Genomic DNA, 23,857 nt, shown 5'->3' with positions numbered 1-23,857 from the left:
CAATGAGAAGCCCAGGCACCACCGCAACGAAGAGTAGCTCCAGCTCTCCACAACTAGAGAAAGCCCGCGCGCAGCAACAAAGACCCAACACAGCCAAAAATAAATAAAGTAAATAAAATTTAAAAATAAATAAATAAAGGGCAGAGTGGAGTGATGGCTGAAAAAGAAGAGCCACAAAGAAGTGGAGTCACGCAAAAGGAGGAGTCCCCATGAAATAGAGAAAGGAGCCACTGAGCCACCTGTTGTGCCATTTGCACCTGGAGGAGAGAGGAGGTTGGGGTCAATGTAGCCACACCAGTTTTTCAGCTGCCTTGGCTCCCATATCCAGGCCCTGAGAATCAACCTTTATCTCCTACAGATAAGTCCACACTTACAGAGCAAGTAAAGCCTGGGGAAAATTACTATCTGCTTTTCATTATATAATTAATAACACTGCTCACTCATTTAAAAAATGTGATTCTCCTAACTTGAAGTTCAGATAGGATGAGTAACCACACAAGTAGAAAATCCAGGACCAGAGAACTCTATTTCTGTAGAGTTAGAAGGTGACTCTAAAGACGGTGACCTTCCTTATGCTCCCATAGACAAAGACTACTCATCCAGAGAGGTAGTGGCTCAGAAGTGCCAATGACTGGCCATGGGTCATATGACAAGTTACACCTGATTCACAGATCTTTGCTTTTTACTAGGAGCTGCTCTGCACTCTGAAGTAATAAAGCAATACAGTCTAGCATTCCACCCTCTGACCTCCACCTTCAGTTTCCAAATTGTCTCTCTCTCTCTCTCTCTCTCTCTCTCTCTCTCTCTCTCTCTCTCTCTCTCTCTCTCTCTCCCCACCCCGTAGACATTATGGGCTGAATTATGTTCTCCGCACAAATTCATATACAAAAGTCCTGACCCCCAGTACCTAAGAATGCAATGGTATTCAGAGGTAAGGTCTTTAAAGAGGTGATTAAGTTAAAATGAGCCCCGTAGGGTGGGGTCCTAATCCAGTATGACTGCTGTCTTTTAGTTTTTGCCATGTCGTGGCATGGGGAACCTTAGTTCCCTGACCAGGGATCGAACCCATGTCCCCTGCAGTGGAAGCATGGAGTCTTAACCGCTGGATCGCCAGGGAAGTCCCAATGGTGTCCTTATAAAAGGAGGAGATACCAGGATGGGCACACATGGAGAAAGGCCATGTGAGGACACAGCAAGAAGGCAGCCATCTGCAAGGCAAGAAGAGAGGCCTCAGGAGAAACCAAATCTGCCTACACCTTGATCTTGGACTTTTAGCCTCCAGAACTATGAGAAAATAAATTTCTGTTGTTTAAGCCACCCAATCTGCAGCATTCTGTTAGGGCAGTTCTAGCAAACTAACAGAGTGGTCTTCATGGTTCATCAGCTAAGCAACATTCTAAACACCCTCACGTCATTCTTGTTTCATCATTCCTGTCCGGCTAAAGTCCAAACTCTTTGCCTCTTCCACGCCTGACCTCTGGTAAGTGGTGGACACCCACTAGATAAAATTACACAAACGAGTATATTGTGCTACCGTAGTTCTATGGTCTACAACTAATGGGCATCTCCAATACTGCATGGAATTCGTACTTTCATTCATCCCATATATTTGGTAAGTTCCTTCTATGTGCACTTAGGATACATAAGTGAACAAAGGTGACAAAGCTCCCTGTTTTTCGGAACTTATATCACTGGTTCCACTGTCAACTCTCTTATGCTTAACGAAACGATTTCAAACATTCTCCACTTTGACAAACTTCTGTCCCCCAACCTCAGCAGATGTGCTGGATGCCACTTCACAGAGGACGTAAAAGCCATTAGAAGAGAACTTTTTGTTACCAAACTCTAAAACATTTGCCACCCTTCCTCCTTCCTTCCTGTTATAGTGAAAAAAGTTTCCCAGGGGATAATCCTTCTTGGACTTTTACAGTTGGGAAAGGTGCCTTTACTTCCCCAGGCATACATTTTAGTCTATGTTGTGACTTTTGGCTTAATTATCTATTTTCTTCCAGAACAGGTATTCGCTGCTCTATCACTAGCCTTAGGGGCTTAGGATTTAGTTGGTACTCAAGAGCCATTTGGGAAATGAATGAGAAATGAGAGAGCTAGCTGGAGAGAGGGCATCCACAGCATGTCCTAGGACAGAGCCACCAGAAAGGACAGGAGTCTGAGGGATGCCCCCCTTACGCTGTCTATTGGAAGCCACCATAGGTTTCACCTCAGGAAACTTGCTCTGGCCCTGTGGCTTCTGGAAGACAAGAGCTGGAGATTTAGCCTCACATATGAGGTTCTAGCACAGCTTTCTGGACATGTTGGGAACCCTGCAGTGCCCCTGCCAAAGGGACTCTTCTGCCAGCTCCTCTATCAGTGTTCAGCGGGGAGGGCTCAGCTCTGGGGGCCTCTGAGGCTGCTCCAGCCAGGAGAAGCTTGGAACCTCAGATCCCCTAGGCACAGCCTCAGCCTCAGAATGTCTTCCAAGGGCTGCTCGTGGTCTGGGCCTGCTGGGGTCAGGACCTCCCTTCTCTGCTGCAGCTCCATGAAGATAACAGTGGTAGTAACAATTATGATATTTAATACAGAAAACTGCATATTTAATCCCCAAATCTCATCTACTAACTGGAGAATATTCATATATTTTAATAACATAGTCATGAAGAACAGAACAAACAGGTAAGCACTTTATACAAATTTAAGGCCTGGCCTTGTTAGAGTTCCCACATGGACTTGGCAAATAACACTGTCCAGAGCCCCCCAGAGTCCCAGTGCCTTAGAAATATCAAGACTGCCTCAGTGAGAACTCAAAGTGGCCCCTTTCCACTAAAGTTGAGGGGTTGGAATCTCAAACTCTCTACAGGACCAATGTTCTTTTTGGATATGCTTTTATATAATTATATCAAAGACATCACTGTACAGTTTATTTCTATATAATATTTATCATGGAAATCTTTCCAGGGAAGTTCACATAGACTGACCTAATTTTGTATTTGGGGTGTGACATAGTTTAACTGACTACTTGACAATTTTTTCAGGTGTTTTTAAACTTAAGGATCAGAGAAATTAGCACCTCCCAAATGGGAACTCCTGGACAAAGGGTTGTCTGCAGAAATGTGAAGGAGCAGAGCCCAGGCTACGTTGCTAAGTCTGTGCCTAGCACAGAGGAGAAATCACACAGCACACCTGAAGCTCTCTCTGGAGCACCTGAATCTTAGCAAGTTGTTTGGCAGATCATAGCTACTCTGTGAAATGTATAAATAAATGATATAAATAATCGCGACTCTCATTTCACTTAGTTTCAGACTACCTCTGGTGATAGTGTTTAAGGTATAGGTAAAACAATGTTATAAAGACAAAGATAACTTGTAAAAAAAACAATAAAGTGAGGGATGGGGAAAGGGATGTTCCCTGATTTTCAGACATAATTTTCACCCAAGGAAAATCACAACACTTCATTTCAAAAACTCTTTCCAGTGTAGGGATTAGATTTAGGCAAGCTAGAAACTTGCCTCAGATACAAATAGAGAAGGGGTGCCAAGTGACTTAGTAATATGGAAAAGTAATATATTATTGCAATGTTTTAAAAAAATTAGAATTAATGATAAAAAACCCTTGATGAACATATAAAAATTATACATGAAGACAAAATCTGGCACCAGAATTACAAAAGCTTAAGAGTTGTACAAGTGGGGGAGGGAGGAGGGCTTCTAGCACAAAGTTAAAGTTTGACAAATTCCATGCATTCTATACATTTCTGACCAAAGAAACCTAAATGTACTTACTTGCTAGATATCTGGACACCTTTCAGACAACACTGCTAAAACAGGGTGTGATGTGTTTACCTGTGATACTGAAGCTTTTATAGTGAAAAGTTTTGGTCACTTTTCAGTCTCAATACATACAGAAGCACTTGATGAAAATTTTGACTCTGTCAAAAGAGAAAGAGGTAGCCCCATAAAAATGTGCCAACAAGGTGGTTATCATTGTTGTCAATCAAAGAAGAAATATCAAAATATTGGCCTGCCACAGAATCTTATTTTCAAACTGTGGGACAGGAAGAATATCCCCTATAATTTGGAAACGCATTAGGGATGAGATGGAGAAAGGAATTAATATAAATCATAAATTTATATGCTGTTTCTCAATAACTGTTTCAGTAAGCTAAAATTAAATTAAGATGGTAATTCTCTCAATTGAAAATGAGATAAGAAGTAATTCTGACAAAATTATTGTTGAATTTGCTTTCAAAAGCCCAGTACATTTTAACAAATTGTGGTTTTGGTATAAGTAAAATGTTTACAGCTACAATAATCTGAATTTTAATACATCCACTTTTCAATACTTTTAAACTACCATAACTATGTATAAGAAATGAACCATTAAAATTTAATAAAATCATTGTAATAAAATTCGTGTCCAGATTGTAGATGCGTTTCTCCTTTCCCTGAATTCGACTTTCTTCCCAGAAACAGTCCTGAAATCTGAACACATACCACGACATGCTCTGATTTCGAGCCGTCAATCCCTGCATAAATGGGCACCGGCGTCAACCGGTCTGGCTAAAAGCTCCTACCAGGAAGGGAAGGATGGACGCAGAGGCAGGTGCAGAAAATGAAGACTGCGAAGCGGCAAAGCTCCCCTCCGCAGTCAGGCCCGAAAAGGAAGTTTCCTCTCTGCTCTCGCGGCCCCACGCGCTCCCTGGGCCCCGGCGGCGCCTTTCTGGGCCGGGGCTCCTGCCGACGGCGACGCCCGGGTTCTTCCCGTGGGCGCTGCGCGGGAGTTCGCGGAGCTGGACCCGGAGGCGGGTCCCGCTGGGTGGGCGGTGCCCGTCGGTCCGTTGGGGCGAGTTCGGGCGCCCCCTCCCGGCCGCTGGGGCGCAGCGAAGGTAGCTTTGAGGGCTTTGCCTAGCGGAGGACCTGAGCTCCCTTTCACGGTGGTCCAGGTGAAGTGCTGAATTTCTGGACTCCTGATCTCGCTGCTGATGGCCGTGGGGATGCTCTGCTCCATCCCTCACATTTTACCCGTTAGTATACATCGTCTTATATTCTTCCAATCATTTCCCATATCCATGTAAGTTGGTAGCGTTAAGTATTTGTTGCCTGAATCCACCAGAGCTTTGGTGGTGTCTACAGAGGACTCCCTGAAATGTTTGTAATCCAATCTGGTGCAGGGGTCAAAACTCTCAAGGGTCTTGTCTAGCACGCAGCTCATAAATTTATGGTGAGAATTAACTGAACAATCTATATGAATCATCTTGGACAATTAAATATGATTATTTTATAATTATTAGAATTATTAATTTTGTTGATCACATTTAGGCTCTCAGAAATAATTACCAGTTGATAGTTTTACTTTGCTTATTATGTAAAGTAATCAGGATACTTTGCAATTTGTTCAACTCATCTAGAAATTTGTAGGTGGACAAAAATTAATGAAAATATAGGGAATTTGTAACAGCGAGGTATGAGACAACAAAGGAATATCAATATGTTACGAGAAAAGTATAGGGCTTTCTAGAAAATAAGGGATGGTTCAACACATGCAGTTTGCACAGGTGTCTATGGTGTGGATAGGGAAGTGGAGTTTGGAATCTGACATATTAGGTTTTGAAACCTGGATTTGCCATTTACTTATCAGATTGTTTTATTCACATAAAGCCTTAGCAGGTGGCTCTTTGGAAATGAGAATATTAACACTCAACTATGTTGGAAAGATTAAGTGAGTCCCTTATAAGGGCTACGGAATTTGTAGTTGCTGTCATCATCATTTTTGAAAAAGACTAAAAGTCTGTGTAATTTGTCTGGTAGGTCCTTGGTAATCATGTTCACAGTAGCATTGTAACATTTAATTAGTAATCAATTCAGGATTAATGTGTCCTAAAGAGTGAGGGCAGCATCAAGGGAAGTTTACTCACTGCTCTCGCGGCCCCACTCGCTCCCTGCACCCCGGCGGCGCCTCGCCCGGGCCTGGGCTCCTGCCCACGGCAACGGCCGTGTTCTCCCCGTGTATGCAGCGCCCGAGTCCGCGGTACTGGACCCGGAGGCGGGTCCCACTGGGTGGGCGGTGTCGGTCGGTCCCTTACGGCGAGTTCGGGCGCCGCTCCTGGCCGCTGCGGCGCAGGGAAAGGAGCTTTGCGCGTTGTTGGGCTGTAGCCCTGGCGCTGTTTCACTGAAACGCTGAATTTGCGGATTCCTGGTCTCTCAGAGGATGGCAATGGTGATGATCAGCTCCATCCATCACATTTTACAGGGCTGGAGAACATCATCCTCGGTGTCATCAGTGAAGAGGTTGGCAGGCCTCTGGTGAGCTTGGTGATGCTGCAGATGTCTGGCTGTGGCGGCCTTTATCCAGCTGTGCTGAAAATCTTCCCGCAAATTAGATTCTTAATTAGGCCAGAATTGTCATGTTCTGTACTTATCTCAATTTCGTTTCCTCACTTTAAAAAAAATTCTCTTCTATTTTGGGCATCAGAGAATGTCACATCTTCAATGCTTTTTTTGTATTATTACACTGGAAATTAAATATATTCATGGAAAATGACAGAAGACTCAATCCAACAGGATGTAGTCATCTAAGTGAGTCAACTCAGGTTGAAATAAAAACCTGAGGCTCAAAAAAAAAACAAAAACCTGAGGCTCAATCTAACTCGTTTTTTAAGTCTAATAAGAGAACTTAGAGGTTTGACCCTGTACTCTATTTTGACACTTCTTAAATTGCACCAAAATATATCTAGCCACACCTCTCTGCATTTCTTTTTTAAGGGTCTAATACATAAGATTTGAATTCTTCCACAATTATTTACAGAACTATAGCTCTCATTTTCTGACATAGTCTGCAGATAATGGTGGCATAATACTGAACAACAAGGGTTAATTCATACAGACCTCTTCATTCTGTCACCAAAAATGTTCTGACTGCACATATATGTGACAATGTGCTTGCCAATGTGGATTCCAGGAAAGTGAGGCAGGGATGGTGACCGCCCTCCAGGGAGCAGGGAGAACAGACTTTAGAGGCAGGATTAGGATGAAGGAAGCACCATGTGCTCAGTGCAACTGAGGGCCAGTGCTCAGAGCTGATGAAGAGGAGGGCCTGGGAGCAGCAGAAGGCTCCACTCTGACAAAGGTCTGCGGCTCCTGAATTTAAATGACATCAGACTTTCACTTCCTCTTTTAAAAAATTGAGTCAACTTTAGTAGTGGTCACACAGGACATTGCATAGATCAAATAAAATAAAGTTTGCAAGTTACAGGCTGAGAATCCGAACAGAGTGAATGATAGCAGCCTTTTGTATTAATACAACAAATAGTAACCTGTATAGTCCACCCTCAGCCCAGCCAAGAGAAGCTCTGACTGCAGGTCCCTTAACACTGTCAGGGGTCTGCACGTTGAGGCCCCAAGTGGAAACTCTAGGAGAAGAATTGCCTGCAGGACCGTTAAGGAGCAGAGCCCAAGTTTCCACCCTTAGAGCAGTACCTAGTACATTATGGAGAGAAATCTTACAGCAATTGAAGCTCTTTGCAGAGAACCAGCATCTATGAAAGTTGTCTGATAAAACATAGCTGCTCTGTGAATACTGTAAATGAGACAAGCAGTCCCTTTCCTCATCCTGAGCTAGTTTCAGACCACCTCTGATGTTAATTTTTAAGACACAGATTAAATTATACTTCAAAAACAAACTCATAGAAAAAGAAATCAGATTTGTGGTTACCAAAGGGCAGTGGGTGGGGAGATAGGAAATCAGATGAAGGCAGTCTGAGGTATTTTTTTTCTTAAAAAGTAAAGAGACACAGATTTTTAAAAAGAAGATTTAGAGAGAAGGAAAATGGTTAAAATGTATATATATGGTCTGCATGTTGAGTCCCCCAAATGCAAACTCTAGGAGAGGGATTGCCCACAGGACTGTAAAGCAGTCTTAGAGAGGTGCCTGGTACATTATGGAAAGAAATCTTAACAGCCCTTGAATAATTTTGCAGGGAACCAGCATCTAGGAAAATTGTCTCACACACACAAAAAATGACTGCTCTGCGAATAGTATAAATGAATAGTACCTCATCCTTAGTTAGTCTCAGACCACCTCTGGTGTTATTTTAAGACATTGTTTTAAACGTTAAAGAGACCAGGAAATTGGTTATAAAATGTAGACGGGGGAGAGGGTGACAGGACTTTCACCTATACTTTCATCCAGGGAAGTACTTTCTCAACAGTACTTCAAAAGCTATTTCCTAGGTTAGTTTTAGGGTTAAGTGAAAAGGACTTTCTTTAAGCATGGAATGTAAGAAGGCACCAAATCTAAGATGTCAAGATAAATAATATTTTAATTCAATATTGAAAAATGAAAATGACAAAACATGCCTGCTGAACAAAACATCAAAATTTTAAATAAAGAAATGACCCTGCATTTGCATGACTATGAGTGTCTTACAAAGGAAGGTTTCACGTTGCCAATGAAATCTGGGCAATTTTCCTTTAATCTATGAAATTCTTTTCATAGAAAATGAAAAGATCAGACCTGGTAAATGTCCTCAATGCTTTGTACAGCACACTAACTCTTCTTTTTTCCTTCCTTCCTTCCTTCCTCTCTCTTTTCTTCTTTCCTTCCTTCCTTCCTTCTTTCTTTCTTTCTTTCTTCTCTCTTTCTTTCTTCTTTTTTGGGTGTGCCACACTCCATGCGGGATCTTAGTTCCCCCACCAGGGATCGAACCCATATGCCTTGCATTAGAAGCACAGAGTCTCAACCACTGCCCTTTTCTTTCTACAATGCAATCAAGATGGGGTCCTGGGAGAGGTGTTTCAGAAACCCGGGTTAAATAAAAATTATTTAAGACTGTCACACAGTCACGAGAAATTGTCAAGTATAGAAGTGACCTTGAATATATTAATGAGTTTGCTTCCATTTGCTAAGAGAGTAAAATTATATTCTTGTCTTAGTATAAAGAAACTATAGTTTAAATAGAGTTTAATAAAATGCTGTGTTTTGATACTCATATATATTTTAATATCCTATATCTAATAATTAAAATATTTTCATTAAATATTTCAAAATATAAAAAATTAAAAAATATTTAAGTTACACATAATATAAATTAAATATAAATTAAATTTAAAATTTTCAAAATAAAATGCTGTGAGTTTTAAAATATTCCCACTTTTCAGTTATTCAGTACTTCCTCCCCCACGTTAACGCTGTACCCTTGAAAGACACCATGAAGTCCCAGAGCATCTACAGAGGCGCTCAGCTCCCGCGTCCCCGGCCCCGGTGGTGGTCGCGCTCCGACTCACCCCCAGGGCGTCCCCATCCTGTCCGGGCGTCCCATCGCCGCCGCCGCGTTCCCCTTTCTCTGGGCCGTCGCAGCACAGCGCCAGAAACGAGCCCGAATCTGTAAAATCGGCCCCAGCTCGCTCTGATTCCCAGCTTCAAACCCCTCAGAAAACGGCTTCTTTCTCCAAAATGGACTCGCTCAAGATTCTGTGCGAAAATAAAGCACAAAACTCAGGGGCAGCCCCGAAAGGTTCCAGCTTCCAACCAGACAAAAATGTCGCTGGCGCGGCCGCGACAAAGTTCCTTCCTCAGCCCTCTGGGCTTCCGAAATGAATGTTTTTCTCTCACTATTAAAGCAGCACAAAGTTGGTCTCTGACGCTTCAACGCCTTTTCTCTCGAGCTGCCAGACCCGCTGAAAACTGCAGGCTCTCAGAAATCGGCGTTTCCCTAACAAAATCGATTGAAAAAGACATCCTGCGCCCTCTTGCGGCCGCCTAGAGAAGCGCGCTGTCCCAGGACCCAGGGAAGGAACCTTTTGCTGATTGTTTAGCAGTGCCCGCCCGCTGCCCTGTGGCTCACTGAAATTCTCAATGGCCCAGATCTACTTGCTAGTGGCAGGAGTGATGCTCTGCTCCATCCCTGCTTGCTTTCTTGGCAACAAAGAAATCTTCATATATTTAAGACAGATGAAGAGGGTCCCCTTTCAGTCGTGCCTAGAGGACAGAACCGACTTCAAACTTCCTTGAAAAAGAGAGAATATCACCCAAATCCAGACGACTCAAGGCACTCGTTTATTGTCAACTGATGCTCCAACAGAACTTCAACCTCTTTACCACGGAGGGCAGCCATGCTGCTTGGAACAACACCCTCCTCGATAAACTTCTCTCTAACCTTGATCAGAGGCTGGACCGACTGGAGCAGCTGAAAAAAGGCAATCTAGATTGTCGCGATTTGGGACTTGCTGCCCAGGAGTATTTCCACGGAATCCATCTCTACCTGAAGGCAAAGGAATACAGCCCCTGTGCCTGGGAGGTTGTCAGAGTGGAAACTGAAAGGTCCTTTCCTTCATGTAAGAATCCTCAAAGAAATGTCAACAAATAAAATGAAAATTATATTTGTGACACTCTCTAATCAGATTAGTGTTTACTTAGTGTTCCAAAGCAATCTTGACTCATATTTCCTCACAAGATGATAAATGTCTGAAATGAAAATCATACTTTTACAAAAATATATTTAGACAGAAGATCACAATCTCTTTTCTTAAATAAACAATTTCATAATAATAAAAGGTCTGTTTAGGTTTTTTGGGGGTATTGCTATTTTCAACCTATGAAGTTTATTTTCTTTTTGTGGAAAAGTTTTTAGGATAGTATGTTGCTAAAGGTATTTGTCAGTTAACTTAATGCTGGCTGCTGTAACAGGTAAACAGCAAACTGACAGGAATTTGATCATAATAGAAATTTATCTTTTCTTCTTTTAAGGGCACAATGCAGGCCTTCCTGATCAGGTGAATATTCTGGTTGGCTCTGCTCTGAAGAGTGATTCGAGGACATGGGTACCCACTGTTGTGTGGATTTTTCCATCATCAACAGGTGACTCCAAATTTGTCTGTAGTACTTGAATCTATTCCACTCAGTGGTAAAGGGAAAAAGTCTGGCAGATCGCGTGGATGTTTCCAAGGGCCAGCACTATACACGGCAAGAGCACTTCTGCTCATATTACCATGGCCTGGATTTATCCTCATGGTAATCTAATTGCAAAGAAGTTGGGAAATTATTGGATGACTAATGGATGAGGAGACAAGTTCAGGGCATGAGACCACTTTTCATTTTTACACTATTTGTCCTAGTGAAGTTCTGGGCGGGGTGGAGAGGAACAACTAATGTTCTTGCTTGCACACACTTCATTAAAAACAATCTGACAAAAAATTCTTATTCCACAGTTTCGGCTTGGGGAAGATGATATGGATGTGACTCAGAGTTCACAGCATCATAGACTATTTGAAAGAAACATTCAAGTTGATGCCCAAAGGCATGGCCTATGAGGAAAATATCCACAAGTGTAGACACATTACAAGTTGTTTCCTTATTTCCTGAGGGAGACGAGAAAAGAATGATCAGTCAGCTCCTGGCAAGTACTTGAGAATCACTGAGTGAAGAGTGAGCCTTCCACTCACCAGATCTTCCAAATATTAGAAATGCAAACTTGAAGAAAATATTCCTGCAAACAATCTTTAAAAAAATACCTCACACGAGCTTTCCTGGTGGCACAGTGGTTAAAAATCCGTCTGCCAATGTAGGGGACATGGGTTCAAGCCCTGGTCCGGGAAGATCCCACATGCCACGGAGCAACTAAGCCTGTGCGCCACAACTACTGAGCCTGTGCTCTAGAGCCCACGAGCCACAACTACTGAGCCCACGTGCCACAACTACTGAAGCCCGCGCACCTAGAGCCCGTGCTCCACAACAAGAGAAGCCACTGCAATGAGAAGCCTGAGCACTGCAATGAGGAGTAGCTCCCGCTCGCTGCAACTAGAGAAAGCCCGCATGCAGCAACGAAGACCCAACACAGCCAAAAAAACCCCCCAAAAAACAAAAAAAACCTCACACAATATTCCATTATCACTTCCCCTGTAGAACCATGAAGAACTTTTAAAGTATCTTTAGATTATTGTCTTCTCACATCATATCTATCTAATATATGTTGGTATAATTATTTCTCCTATCATTACCATTATTGTGGATTGATGTTACATGAATATTGATTGAGCTCCTGAAATGACAGGGACTGGACTAGCTGTCTAGGAAACGGGGTTGGATAAGATGGTGTCTCTCCCTTTAAGTATTTTACAGACTTCTGGGAGGTATTCTGAGGATACAATAGGTCAGGTCATGTCTTACTATTTGGACTTCTTCAACAAAAGAGCATAGACTGGGTAGTTTGTAAAGAGCAGAAATGTATTGCTCACAGTTCTAGAGTATGGAAATCCAAGATCTGGGTGTCAGCGTGGTCCAGTTCTGGTGAGAGGCTGCTTCAGGTCTCACACTGCAGAGTTCTTCTTGTATCAGCACAGGGCAGAAGAGGGAGGGATTTATCTTGACCTGTTTTATAACGGCCCTAATTCCATTTGTGAGGTCTCCATCTTCACAGCATAATCATGTCCCAAAGGGTCCGCCACCTGATATCACCACTTTGGTGGTTAGGACATCAATATATGAATTTAAAGGTCTTTAAAGGTTATACACATCTAGAAATAAGAATATAGTCATACTGAGCAGAATGAGCAGGTTAGCAGGCAAAAAGAGTAGACGAAGGACTCAGAATCCAAACTCTTGATTTACAACCTGCCATAATGCTTTAATTATTATATGTCAAATATTGGAAATCAAACTGAAAAGGAGCCCACTGTCTCATGCGATGGAATGAAAACACAGGATGAAAATATTCATCATTTTTTGTAAGGAGTCTCCAAACAATCTCAGGATAAAGGTAATAATTATCACATTAGTAAAGATCCACGAAAGAGTAATGTGGTAAATGTCTGGTTGCTGTGAGCTATGAGGATCAGAAAGAGTTTGAGTTTAGATCCTTGGCTCTGTATATGACACCAGTCTAGTTATTTTCTATTGTGACATACTAGTGGACAAATTAGAGACAAGGCCATCCTTGTGTGTTTAATATAGTTCTGGGCACAGGCTGAAAATTGTGCTGCTCTTGCAACTTGAATCCCCAGCCATATGCACCTTAAACGAAAGCGAATCCAAGTGATTTTAGCAATAAACTCAGTAGGCATTATTGATATCAGCAGGAGTAGAGTGGAAATGTTAGCCATTGTCTGTTATAATCCCAGTAAATATGGCTGTGAGGAAGCAAAATAGATTGGTCATTCGTAAATGTCTGCCAGGAGGAGGAGAAAATCTCAGAAAGTGCTTTAGTAAAATTACTTGTTGAGTCAAAAACTACTAGAACTTATGAATTAATTAAGCAAGGTAACAGAATACAAGATTAACATACAGAAATCTGTTGCATTTCTTTACACTAATGATGAAATATCAAAGGAAAAAGTAAAAATACAATCCCTTTTAAAATCTCATAAAAAAAATAATAAAATACTTAAGAATAAACCTGACCAAGGAGGTGAAAGACTTATAACCAAGAACTATACAACATTGATAAAGGAAACTGAAGATGATTCAAAGGAATGGATAGTTATCCTATGGGCCTGAATGGGAAGAATTAATGGCCATACTACACAAAGCAATCTACAGATTCAGTGCGATCCCTATCAAATTACCCATGACATCTTTCACAGAACTAGAACAAATAATCCTAAAATCTATATGGAACCACAAAAGACCCAGAATTGCCAAAGCAATCCTTAGGAGAAAGAACAAAGCTGGAGGTATAACCCTTCCAGACTTCAGACAACGCAACAAAGCTAGAGAAATCAAAACGGCATGGTATTGGCACAAAACCAGACATATGGATCAGTGGGACACAATACAGAGCCCAGAAATAAACCCACACACCTACAGTTAATGAATCTTCGACAAAGGGGGCAAGAATGTAAAATGGAGAAAAGACAGTCTCTTCAGCAAGTGGTTTTGGGGAAGCTGGACAGCCATAATTAAGTCAATTAAGTTAGAATACTTCCTCACACCATACACAAACATAAACTCAAAATGGCTTAAAGACTTAAATATAAGACGTGACACCAAAAAACTCCTAGAAGAAAATATAGGCAAAATATTCTCTGACATAAATCGTAGCAATATTTTCTTAAGCCAGTTTCCCAAGGCATAGAAATAAAAGCAAAGATAAACAAATGGGACCTAGTCAAACTTATAAGCTTCTGCATAGCAAAGGAAACCATTAACAAAATGAAAAAACAAGCTATGGAGTGGCAGGAAATATTTGCTAGCTATGCAACTGACAAGGCCTTAATTCCCAAAATATACAAACAACTTATACAACTCAATAACATAGAAATAAACAACCCAATCAAAATATGGGCTGAAGACCTGAATAGACATTTCTCCAAAGAAGACATACAGATGGCCAATAAGCACATGAAAAGATGTCAACATTGCTGATTATTAGAGAAATACAAATCAAAACTACAACGAAGTATCACCTCACACCAGTGGCAATGGCCATCATCAAAAAGTCTACAAACAATAAATGTTGGAGAGGATTTGGAGAAAAGGGAATCCTCCTACACTGTTGATGGGAATGTAAATTGGTGCAGCCACTATGGAAAACAGGATGGATGTTCCTTAAAAAAAGAAAACTAGAGTTACTATATGATCCAGCAATCCCACTCCTGGGCATATATCTGGAGAAAACTCTAATTCGAAAAGATACATGCACTTCAATATTTACAGCAGAACTATTCACAATAGCCAAGACATGGAATGAACCTGAATGTTCATCGACAGATGAATGGAAAGAGAAGATGTGGTATATAAATATACAATGAAATACTACTCAGCCATATAAAAGAATGAAATAATGCCATTTGCAACAACATGGATGGACCTAGAGATTATCATACTAAGTGAAGTAAGACAAAGACAAATATCACATGATATCACTTATATGTGGAATCAAAAAATGATACAAATGAACTTATTTACAAAATAGACACTGATTCACAGACATAGAAAACAAACTTATGGTTACCAAAACGAAAGGGGGGAGACGGATAAATGGAGTTTGAGATTAGCAGGTACAAACTACTATATATAAAATAGAAAAACAACAAGGTCCTACTGTATAACACAGGAAATTATGTTCAATATCTTCTAGTAAACTATAATGGAAAAGAATCTGAAAAAGAATATATATATATGTCTGAATTGCTTTGCTATACACCAGAAAAACTAACAAACATTGGAATCAACTATACTTCAATGAAAATAAAATAAAATACATAGATGAGTCTATTAAAAAAAATTACTTGCGTGATTACACTGGGCTTGCTGCCAGGGATAATACAGGGAATGGATAAAGTCCAGTTACTAATGAGCTAATTTGCCAAAGATTATCACATACTACCATGTAAAGAGCAGGAATATAGAGGGCTGAGGCCACATGACTTCCTATGCAAAATAAAAGAATTTAAGATGGGAGATGAAAGTTAATTCTTTCCATGATAATAATCAATATTTATACAGTTATGAGTCAAATACAAAGATGTATTCATTCCATTTAAAAGAACAGGCTTGGATTGGAACTTCTGGAGGTCCTTAGGGAAATTTGAACATTAATGAAAAAATATGGAGAATGATTCGATTTTTTTTTTTACTTTTTTTGTTTTATTTTTATTACACACTACAAGATACACTGCATGCTACACAATACACTGCATAACCTTCTAGCAGGGGTAGACAAGCATAACTGAGTTATTTTTCATCAATCAGGAAAATGCTTCCTTAATCAATGTTCTCCAAACCCTTTGACACATAGTAACGATTAACTGCAGAGATGCACCTATTTCTTTCCATCAAATTCCACTGTTATGAATAATGGGCAACCCTTTATTCCTTGCCTCCGTTAGTGAACCTGTGGATGCGTGCAGTGGCCATTCCCAGGATGAACAAGCACGCGGCCATGACTGTGATCCCGGGGAGAATCTCGAACCACATCACAACAATTCAATTTTTGATGTTGCCTAAATTATGCATTCTCATTAGGGATGCTCCCATGGGTGCAAACATTAGTTTTCTGGGGTATGAACAAATCTCAGCCATTATAATGGCTTTGGTGTTCAAAGGTCAACCTTATCCAACAAAGTCTTATTCCTTTGTATTCATTTTGCTCTTCAGGTTTTCTTGTATATGATGTGAGAAGCATTGACACTGAGTTCATGGAATATAAACAAATGTCACGCAGGATCAGTGCTACAACCTATGGTGACTTAACTGTTCATTACAGGACTTTCTCGCCATCATTTGCTTGATCTCAAAGTCATAATGTGAGAAGTGTCCTTTACTTACTTATGAGCTGCCATTGGCTGTCTTGAGGATGCTGCTTATGTTTGAGCCTTGGTGTGATTTGGGCTTTGGGAATTAAGCACGAATAGGTTATATTTTATTATTTAATTCTACTAAAGTTATTTAGCACAACACTAATTATGCCTATTTCTAAACAGAAAACTGTTGACAATATCTAGATGAATACCTAGCAGCTAGTGAAGTTAAAAATTTTATGATATGAATCAAAATTAATAATTACCTAAAAATAAATGCTAAGTAAATAATTTAAATTTTCAGTGGTTTTAGCAGTTCTGATGATTTTATTTAAAATATATCTATACATTGGTACTATTATGAAATATTTATATAAATTTTTATTTGAAATTATAATTTGATATATTACTATTTATATAAGTAAATATATTACATTAAAAGTTACTCTGCATAATTAGGTAAATTTCACTCTATATCAAATACCCTATACAAATTCAAAGTAAAACCAGTATCAAATTTTTATTGAACTGGAAAAAAAATTAGCAAGTGAGCAATAAAATGGACATTACCACAGTCCTAGCATAAATTTCAGCAACTCCCTGGTAAACAAATTAGTTTTAGGCCTCAAGAACTTTAAAAAAGGTGATGTCTTTCGATCTCGTAATTATACTTTGTCAAATCGGGTACAATTTTATACCGAAGGACATTCTCCCAACATGACTGGTAATTAAGAAATTTTGAAATATTCTTCATCTAAAAAAAGTAAAATGTTAAACAAGGCTACATCCATAGACTAGAACATTATACAGTCATTGTAGATGTTCTATTTGAGTAATATTTTTAAGTTTATTTATTTATTTATTTTTGGCTGCACTGGGTCTTCGTTGCTATGCACGGGCTTTCTCTAGTCGCGGCGAGCGGGGGCTACTTTTCATTGTGGTGTGGTGGCTTCTCTTGTTGTGGAGCACAGGCTCTAGGCGCATGGGCTCAGTAGTTGTGGCGCACGGGCTTAGTTGTTCTGCAGCATGTGGGATCTTCCTGGACCAGGGCTCGAACTTGTGTCCCCTGAATTGGCAGGCGGATTCTTTTTTTTTTTTTAACTTGTCTTTTATCTAAATCTGTCTTTTTTTTTTTTAATAAATTTATTTATTTATTTTTGGCTGCATTGAGTCTTTGTTGCTGCGTGTGGGCTTTCTCTAGTTGCGGCGAGCGGGGGCTACTCTTTGTTGCAGTGCCCGGGCTTCTCATTGCAGTGGTTTCTCTTGTTGCGGAGTATGGGTTCTAGGCGCACGGGGTTCAGTAGTTGTGGTTCATGGGCTCCAGACCACAGGCTCAGTAGTTGTGGCACACAGGCTTAGCTGCTCCGCGGCATGTGGGATATTCTCAGACCAGGGCTTGAACCCGTGTCCCTGCATTGGCAGGCAGATTCTTAACCACTGCGCCACCGGAGAAGTCCCTGAGTAATTTTTAATGGCATGAGAAAATGTTTATAATATAGAGTTTAATTTAGAAAATCAGTAAGCTTCTTCAAATATATCTTTTGACTAAAAAAATGTTACTCTGCAAACTTAGTTATAAAGTTAAATTAGTTGTCAATAACTTTTTATTTTTTCTTTTTGGCCACACTGCGTAGCATGTGGGATCTTAGTTCCCCGACCAGGGATCAAACCCGTGCCCCCTGCAGTGGAAGCGTGGATTCTTAACCACTGGACCACCAGGGAAGTCCCTAGTTCTCAATAATTTTTAAATATAATGTTTAGCTCAAATTTTTTTCATACTTAACCCTGCATTGAATAAAAACAGTAAAATTTTCACTTCCTTTTTCTATGTATGCAGATATTCATGGAGTATGTAAATATTCAGTACCTATGTGTTTTCAAATTTTCATGGGGGGTCAATTAGGAAAAAGCTATCTAAGAAGGTTCTGTGGGCAGGGGAAGAGGAGGCAATAATGGAAAAAATAATGGTTGAGAAATGTTGCCATAACCCATTTGGAGAGTGCAAAGTGAAAATCAAAAACAGAAGTAGAAATTAACGTTTAGAAAATGGAAACGAATGGGTTCCCATTTAAGACCCAGGCCTGAAGGAAGGTCTTCAGAGAACCTAGAGAGCAGGGTTCACAGAGTCCCCACCTCTGCCAGGCCGGCAGCATCTGCAGGGTCCCCGATGGCCCCAACCTTGTCTTTACTCCTGGCCCTGGTGCTGCTCAGCTGCAACTCCAACTGCTCTCTGGGCTGCGACCTGCCTCAGACCCACAGCCTGGCTAACACGAGGGCCCTGATGCTCCTGCAACAAATGAGGAGAATCTCCCCCTTCTCCTGCCTGAAGGACAGAAATGACTTTGGATTCCCCCAGGAGGCGTTTGGTGGCAACCAGTTCCAGAAGGCTCAAGCCATCGCTGTCGTCCATGAGATGATCCAGCAGACCTTCCAGCTCTTCAGCACAGAGGGCTCGGCTGCCGCTTGGGATGAGACCCTCCTGGACAAGTTCTGCACTGCACTTTATCAGCAGCTCACTGACCTGCAAGCCTGTCTGATGCAGGAGGCGGGGCTGGAAGGGACTCCCCTGCTGAAGGAGGACTCCATCCTGGCTGTGAGGAAATACTTCCACAGAGTCACTGTCTATCTGCAAGAGAAGAAATACAGCCCTTGTGCCTGGGAGACTGTCAGAGCAGAAGTCATGAGATCCTTCTCTTCATCAACAAACTTGCAAGAAAGACTCAGAAGGAAGGAATGACACACACCTGGTTCAACCTGAGAAAGGATTCTCACTAACGAGACCACACTTCCACCTGTGCTGCCATGTCAAAGACTCTCAGTTCTGCTCTCCTCATGCCCTGAATTGAATTAATTTGTCAAGTGTTTTCAGGAATATTAAGCAACATGATGTTCTACTCTACAGGTACTAGTCCCTCACAGATGCCCATGCTGATCTATCTATTTATCTATTTAAATATTTATTTATTTAACTATTTATAAAGATTACAATTATTTTTGTTCATATAATATTATGTGCACATTTACACTGTAGTTTCAGAGAAAAAATACATTCTTTGTATTTAGTCAATTTATTATTTTCTTTGTTCATTAAATTCTTTCTATAGAAAACTTCTGGTATTAGTTTCGTCTTTAAAAAAGAAAACCAAGGCTGAATGTGCAATCTGATTAAACAATTGATGGTACAATTCATTTACCCATCAGTATTATATTCAAGTTAGAAGTAAAATAGACTTCCCCTAAGCCAGGTTGTATCCCTCCAGATACAGAGGTAAACACAACAAATACAGCTCCTGCTCTCTTGTATCTTTGATTTTTGTAGGGAAAATAACCTAAAGACAGTATAAATAATATTTATTATGTTTAAAATTAATACTAATTAATGTTAGAAATTAATATCAGTTAGATTTACTGCTATAATGAGAAGGTAAAAAATTGACTTCTCTCTGCAGAAGGTACATCAGTCCATGTGAGGATATAAACACAAAAGTTGTAGATATTCTCTGTAGTTGGCTGGTAGACATCTAACTACAAATGTCTGTTGGATATTTGAGTTTGCAATTTACAAGCAATTCCATTAATTGGAAGGCATAGGAACAGAAGTGGTCAAATGAGAAGAGAGTATAGAATGAGAAAAGGACTTAAAATGAGTCCTATGGGGCTTCCCTGGTGGTGCAGTAGTTAAGAATCTGTCTGCCAATGCAGGGAACACGGGTTCAAGCCCTGGTCCGGGAAGATCCCACATGCTGTGGAGCAACTAAGCCCATGCGCCACAACTACTGAAGCCTACATGCCTAGAGTCCGTGCTCTGCAATGAGAAGCCACCACAGTGAGAAGCCCGCGCACCCCAACAAAGAGTAGCCCCCGCTCGCTGCAACTAGAGAAAAGCCTGAGCGCAGCAACAAAGACCCAATGCAGCCTAAATAAATAAATTTTTAAAAAGAAATAAAATGAGTCTTATGACTTCCAACCTTAAAAGGGAGGGGACACCACAAAGGAAGCAGAGGTGGAGTGGCCATATGATAACAGAGGAGAGAGGACGGTGATAAGACCATGTTTACAAACTGAAACTGCTTAGAAGACTCAATGCGTTTGTAAAAAATACGGATGGAAGTTGTCCCTTACATTGGAAAATAGGCGGCATTGGCGACCTTAGTGAGAGCCTGTTTGGTAGAATTAATCAGCAGAAACCATCATGGAGAAGGTGGAAGGATGAATAAGAGAAGGCAATGACAGTTTGAGAGGTTTTCCTTAGGAAGTGGAGGAGAGAAATAGGGTGGGACCTAGAATGGAAGTGGCTTATTTTTTCTGGGCGTGGTTTTCCCTTTTTTGAAATATTTTTGTCTCTGAAGAGACTCCATGGATTTGATGTATTGACAACTCACATCAACATGTTTAATATTTGATATACTATAAATCATGACATATTTAATTACTTACAATGATTTACCATCAGTTTGATTAATAGGATGTTGAATGTCACTAAGCTGCTCTGTAGATTGAAATCATCCACTACATGGGAAACAGATGGCACTGACCTTAGTGAGAGCTGATTTGGTGGAATTAATCAGCAGAAACCATACTGGAGTAGGTGGAAGAGTGACAAGAGAAGAGAAGAGAAGAACTCCCATTGTCATTGTTTCACCTGGGGAGTCACTTTACTTCTTTCACTCTCATCATAGTCAGAGTTGCATTTGTTTTCCTTTTGCCTCAGTGCATCCAATGCAATGACAGCTTTCTATGAAAGGTGAATGGAGAAAGAAAATCAAAAAGATGTAACAAAAATTATGGAAAATAATGGTATGGCCCCTTTATGTTTCTATTTTTACTTCTCTATTTTGGTTTCTGTTTCAAGATGAAACATAAAATAATTCAGAAGCAGCAAGACAACCATTGCCCCGAATAATACTAAATGAGAAAGAATTTATACAATTATAAAGACTCAAATCAGGAAAGCAAAGAAGTCTAATTTTACCTAGCATCATATGCCCTACATCTTCACTGCTTGGCATCTTCACTGTGAGATGGAGAGTAATGAACCAAGAGGCTCAGTAGAAATGTACTAAATAATCTAATGATGCCTATTAATTGCTTTAATATAAGGTTCTTTTGGGAGGTCAGCAGAAGCTTCTGAAGAGAGGTCTGATGGAAAATCTGAGAATATTATTTGTTACTATTTATACCTTTTGTAATTATTATGTACTCTGTGCTAATGATGATACAATAGTGAACAAGACGTAGACCTTTCTCCCATGGTGGTTACTTATTGAGTAGGTCTAAGAAATGATCTTCAAGAAGACCAATCCAGAAGGATAAGGCAGTGTGGCTGATGTATAAAACAAAGAGGGCAAAAACAGAGACCAGGTCATAATTAAAATGCCATTCTTAGAAAGAACATTATTTACATTAAGTTTGACTTTAACAAAAAGACTTTCCTCATTTGAAAGATCTGAATCCACTTTTTGAAACATCTGAAATTTGGTGGTCACAGCCCAGGGGCACAGGCTCACTAAAAGACTGAGACCTAATCATAGGATTATAGAACACTTCCCCTCCCCATACCTACCATCACATCAACAGGATTCCTGTATAACAGGGGATTACAACAGAAAAGAACTGCACGTGTATGATTTTATATAAGAAGTCTCTAGGGAAACCACATGACAACAGGAGAGAAAAAAATCATCAACAAAAGAGGAAGTTTTAGCTTCTGACTTCTACAGCTATGGCAAACAGTAAACACATCCCAGCTCCTAGCAAGATAAATGTAAAACCTCATCCTAAAGGCCAGATTACATCAGTTGCTTTTACCTAGTACATCACGTCCAACTTTCAATAGAAATTTACAAGTCTTACTAAAAGGTGAATAACACAGTTTGAAGAGAAGGAGCAAGCATCAGACCTAGACTCAGATATAGTAGATTTTGGAATTATCAGGACAGGAATTTAAAGTGACAGTGATTAATATGCTAAGGTGTCTAATGTATTCATGTAGTAGTTATCTACTTTATCTCAGTCATACTATGTATGGTGTTTAAAATAGTTTTGTTCATATGATATCATGTTCACATTTATAATATACTCAAATGTAACAAAGTATATTCAACTTCATCTTTTCTCAAATTACTTTCTTCTTTAGTTGATGAAATTCTTCCCCAGAAGACATCTTGGATTTGTTTATTCTTAAAAAAGGAATAGCTTAAATATGCAACCAATATTGAAAACCTATGATGAATTCACCTAGCTCATTCATTTTTTCCAGTCAGTTATGTTTTAAAACTTCATATTTCTATGTCAGATTATGTGATCGTTCTGAGAATACAAAGTTGAATACAAAAGTTGAAAAAGGGCTTCCCTGGTGGCACAGTGGTTGAGAATCCACCTGCCGATGCAGGGGACACAGGTTTGTGCCCCGGTCCGGGAAGATCCCACATGCCGCGGAGCGGCTGGGCCCGTGAGCCATGGCCGCTGAGCCTGCGCGTCCGGAGCCTGTGCTCTGCAGCGGGAGAGGCCACAACAGTGAGAGGCCCGCGTACCGCAAAACAAACAAACAAACAAACAAAAAGTTGAAAAAATAAAAAGCCTCTTCCTTTGGAGCTTTCAGTTTGGAAAAGAAAAGAGATGAAAAAATAGTAATCATAATCAATGAATTTCAATTATGTCTCATGTTACAACGATAAGTAGAGGACAAGGGATTCTCTCACCAGAAACAGAAGGAAGGGATGTCAAGAAGGGGAAAAACAGATGTAGTCTATAAAGTGCCCAAGAAACATCTAAAAGCAGACTTCCCATTGATAGATGAACATGTGGATCTGGAAACTACAACAATGTACATCCTGGATATATTAATTTGCAACTGTTTGTTGCCTATTTGGAAATCAGGACATGGTAACAGATGTCCTTCCTTAGGAGTAGACGGGTAGAATGAGAAGATGACCTAAAGCTTCTGAAAACCTTCAACTTTTATGACTGAGACAGAGAAGAAAAGCCTGGAAAGGGCACAGAGATGGAGTAGTCAGTGCACTTAGGAGTCAACCAGGGAAGAACGATCTTCAGAAAGCATTGAAGAAGTCCCTCTTCTTAGGAGCAAAGCTATTATGTGATATCTTCACTCTTATCCTGACCAATTCTGTTAGGGTAGCTGAATTGAGGAAAGATGTCAGGTCAGCCTCCTACCTAACCAGTCAGCCCAGAAGGCTGTGTCTTTCAACTGAGCAAATCCTGGTATCTTTCACCTGGGCTATCTCAGTATCTTTCAAATGGGGAGGGGGGCACTTTATTCCCAGTGTCTTTCAAACAGGCTCCGAAGTTTCTTTCAGTTGGGGGCACTCCCCCCGAGGATCCTTCAATTGAGGGGCAGGTATCTGGTATATACTGCCAAATAAAACTCAGGATCATCAACCAAGAATTGGGAGATTCAAGAACCAGGAGACACCCAGATTCATCTGGACTCTGCAGGAAGGTGGATGGGCACAAGAGGCGCTACTGGTACCAACGCTCCATATCCTCATAGAGTTGAGGTGAAGGAAAGAAGTCTGTTCTGGGTCCCTTCCTTGTTCGCCAAAGCTGTCCACTGAAAATAACACACAGCACGAGGGCTGTGACTTCAGCTTTTCTTGAGGGGCAGGGATGTG

At 40.5% G+C, this 23,857-nt stretch overlaps 2 protein-coding genes and 1 pseudogene across 2 annotated transcripts in view; 2 read left to right on the top strand and 1 right to left on the bottom strand.

Moving 5' to 3' along the window:
- Positions 1–925: 925 nt before the first annotated feature.
- LOC149748941 (uncharacterized) overlaps positions 926–23,857 on the bottom strand; it is a 151,364-nt gene continuing 128,432 nt past the window's right edge. The window contains exon 4 of the mRNA XM_089913142.1: positions 926–23,857. This exon is cut by the window's right edge and continues 40,286 nt beyond it. The gene's annotated coding sequence lies outside the window, so the exon portion shown is untranslated.
- LOC111163132 (interferon alpha-H-like) lies at positions 9,650–10,489 on the top strand (annotated as a pseudogene).
- On the top strand, positions 17,006–18,984 carry LOC111171122 (interferon alpha-1-like). Its single transcript, XM_089913132.1, has one exon. The coding sequence runs from the start codon at positions 18,283–18,285 to the stop codon at positions 18,961–18,963; it is 681 nt and encodes a 226-aa protein (XP_089769258.1). The 5' UTR covers positions 17,006–18,282; the 3' UTR covers positions 18,964–18,984.

This window comes from Delphinapterus leucas, chromosome 6, assembly GCF_059928025.1.
Source record: "Delphinapterus leucas isolate spDelLeu-1000000601 "Yukka" chromosome 6, BTC_Dleu_Yukka2, whole genome shotgun sequence".
Classification (NCBI taxonomy): domain Eukaryota; kingdom Metazoa; phylum Chordata; class Mammalia; order Artiodactyla; family Monodontidae; genus Delphinapterus; species Delphinapterus leucas.
The sequence above is the reverse complement of the archived record's forward strand: the minus strand, read 5'-3'. Positions and strand labels throughout refer to the sequence as shown.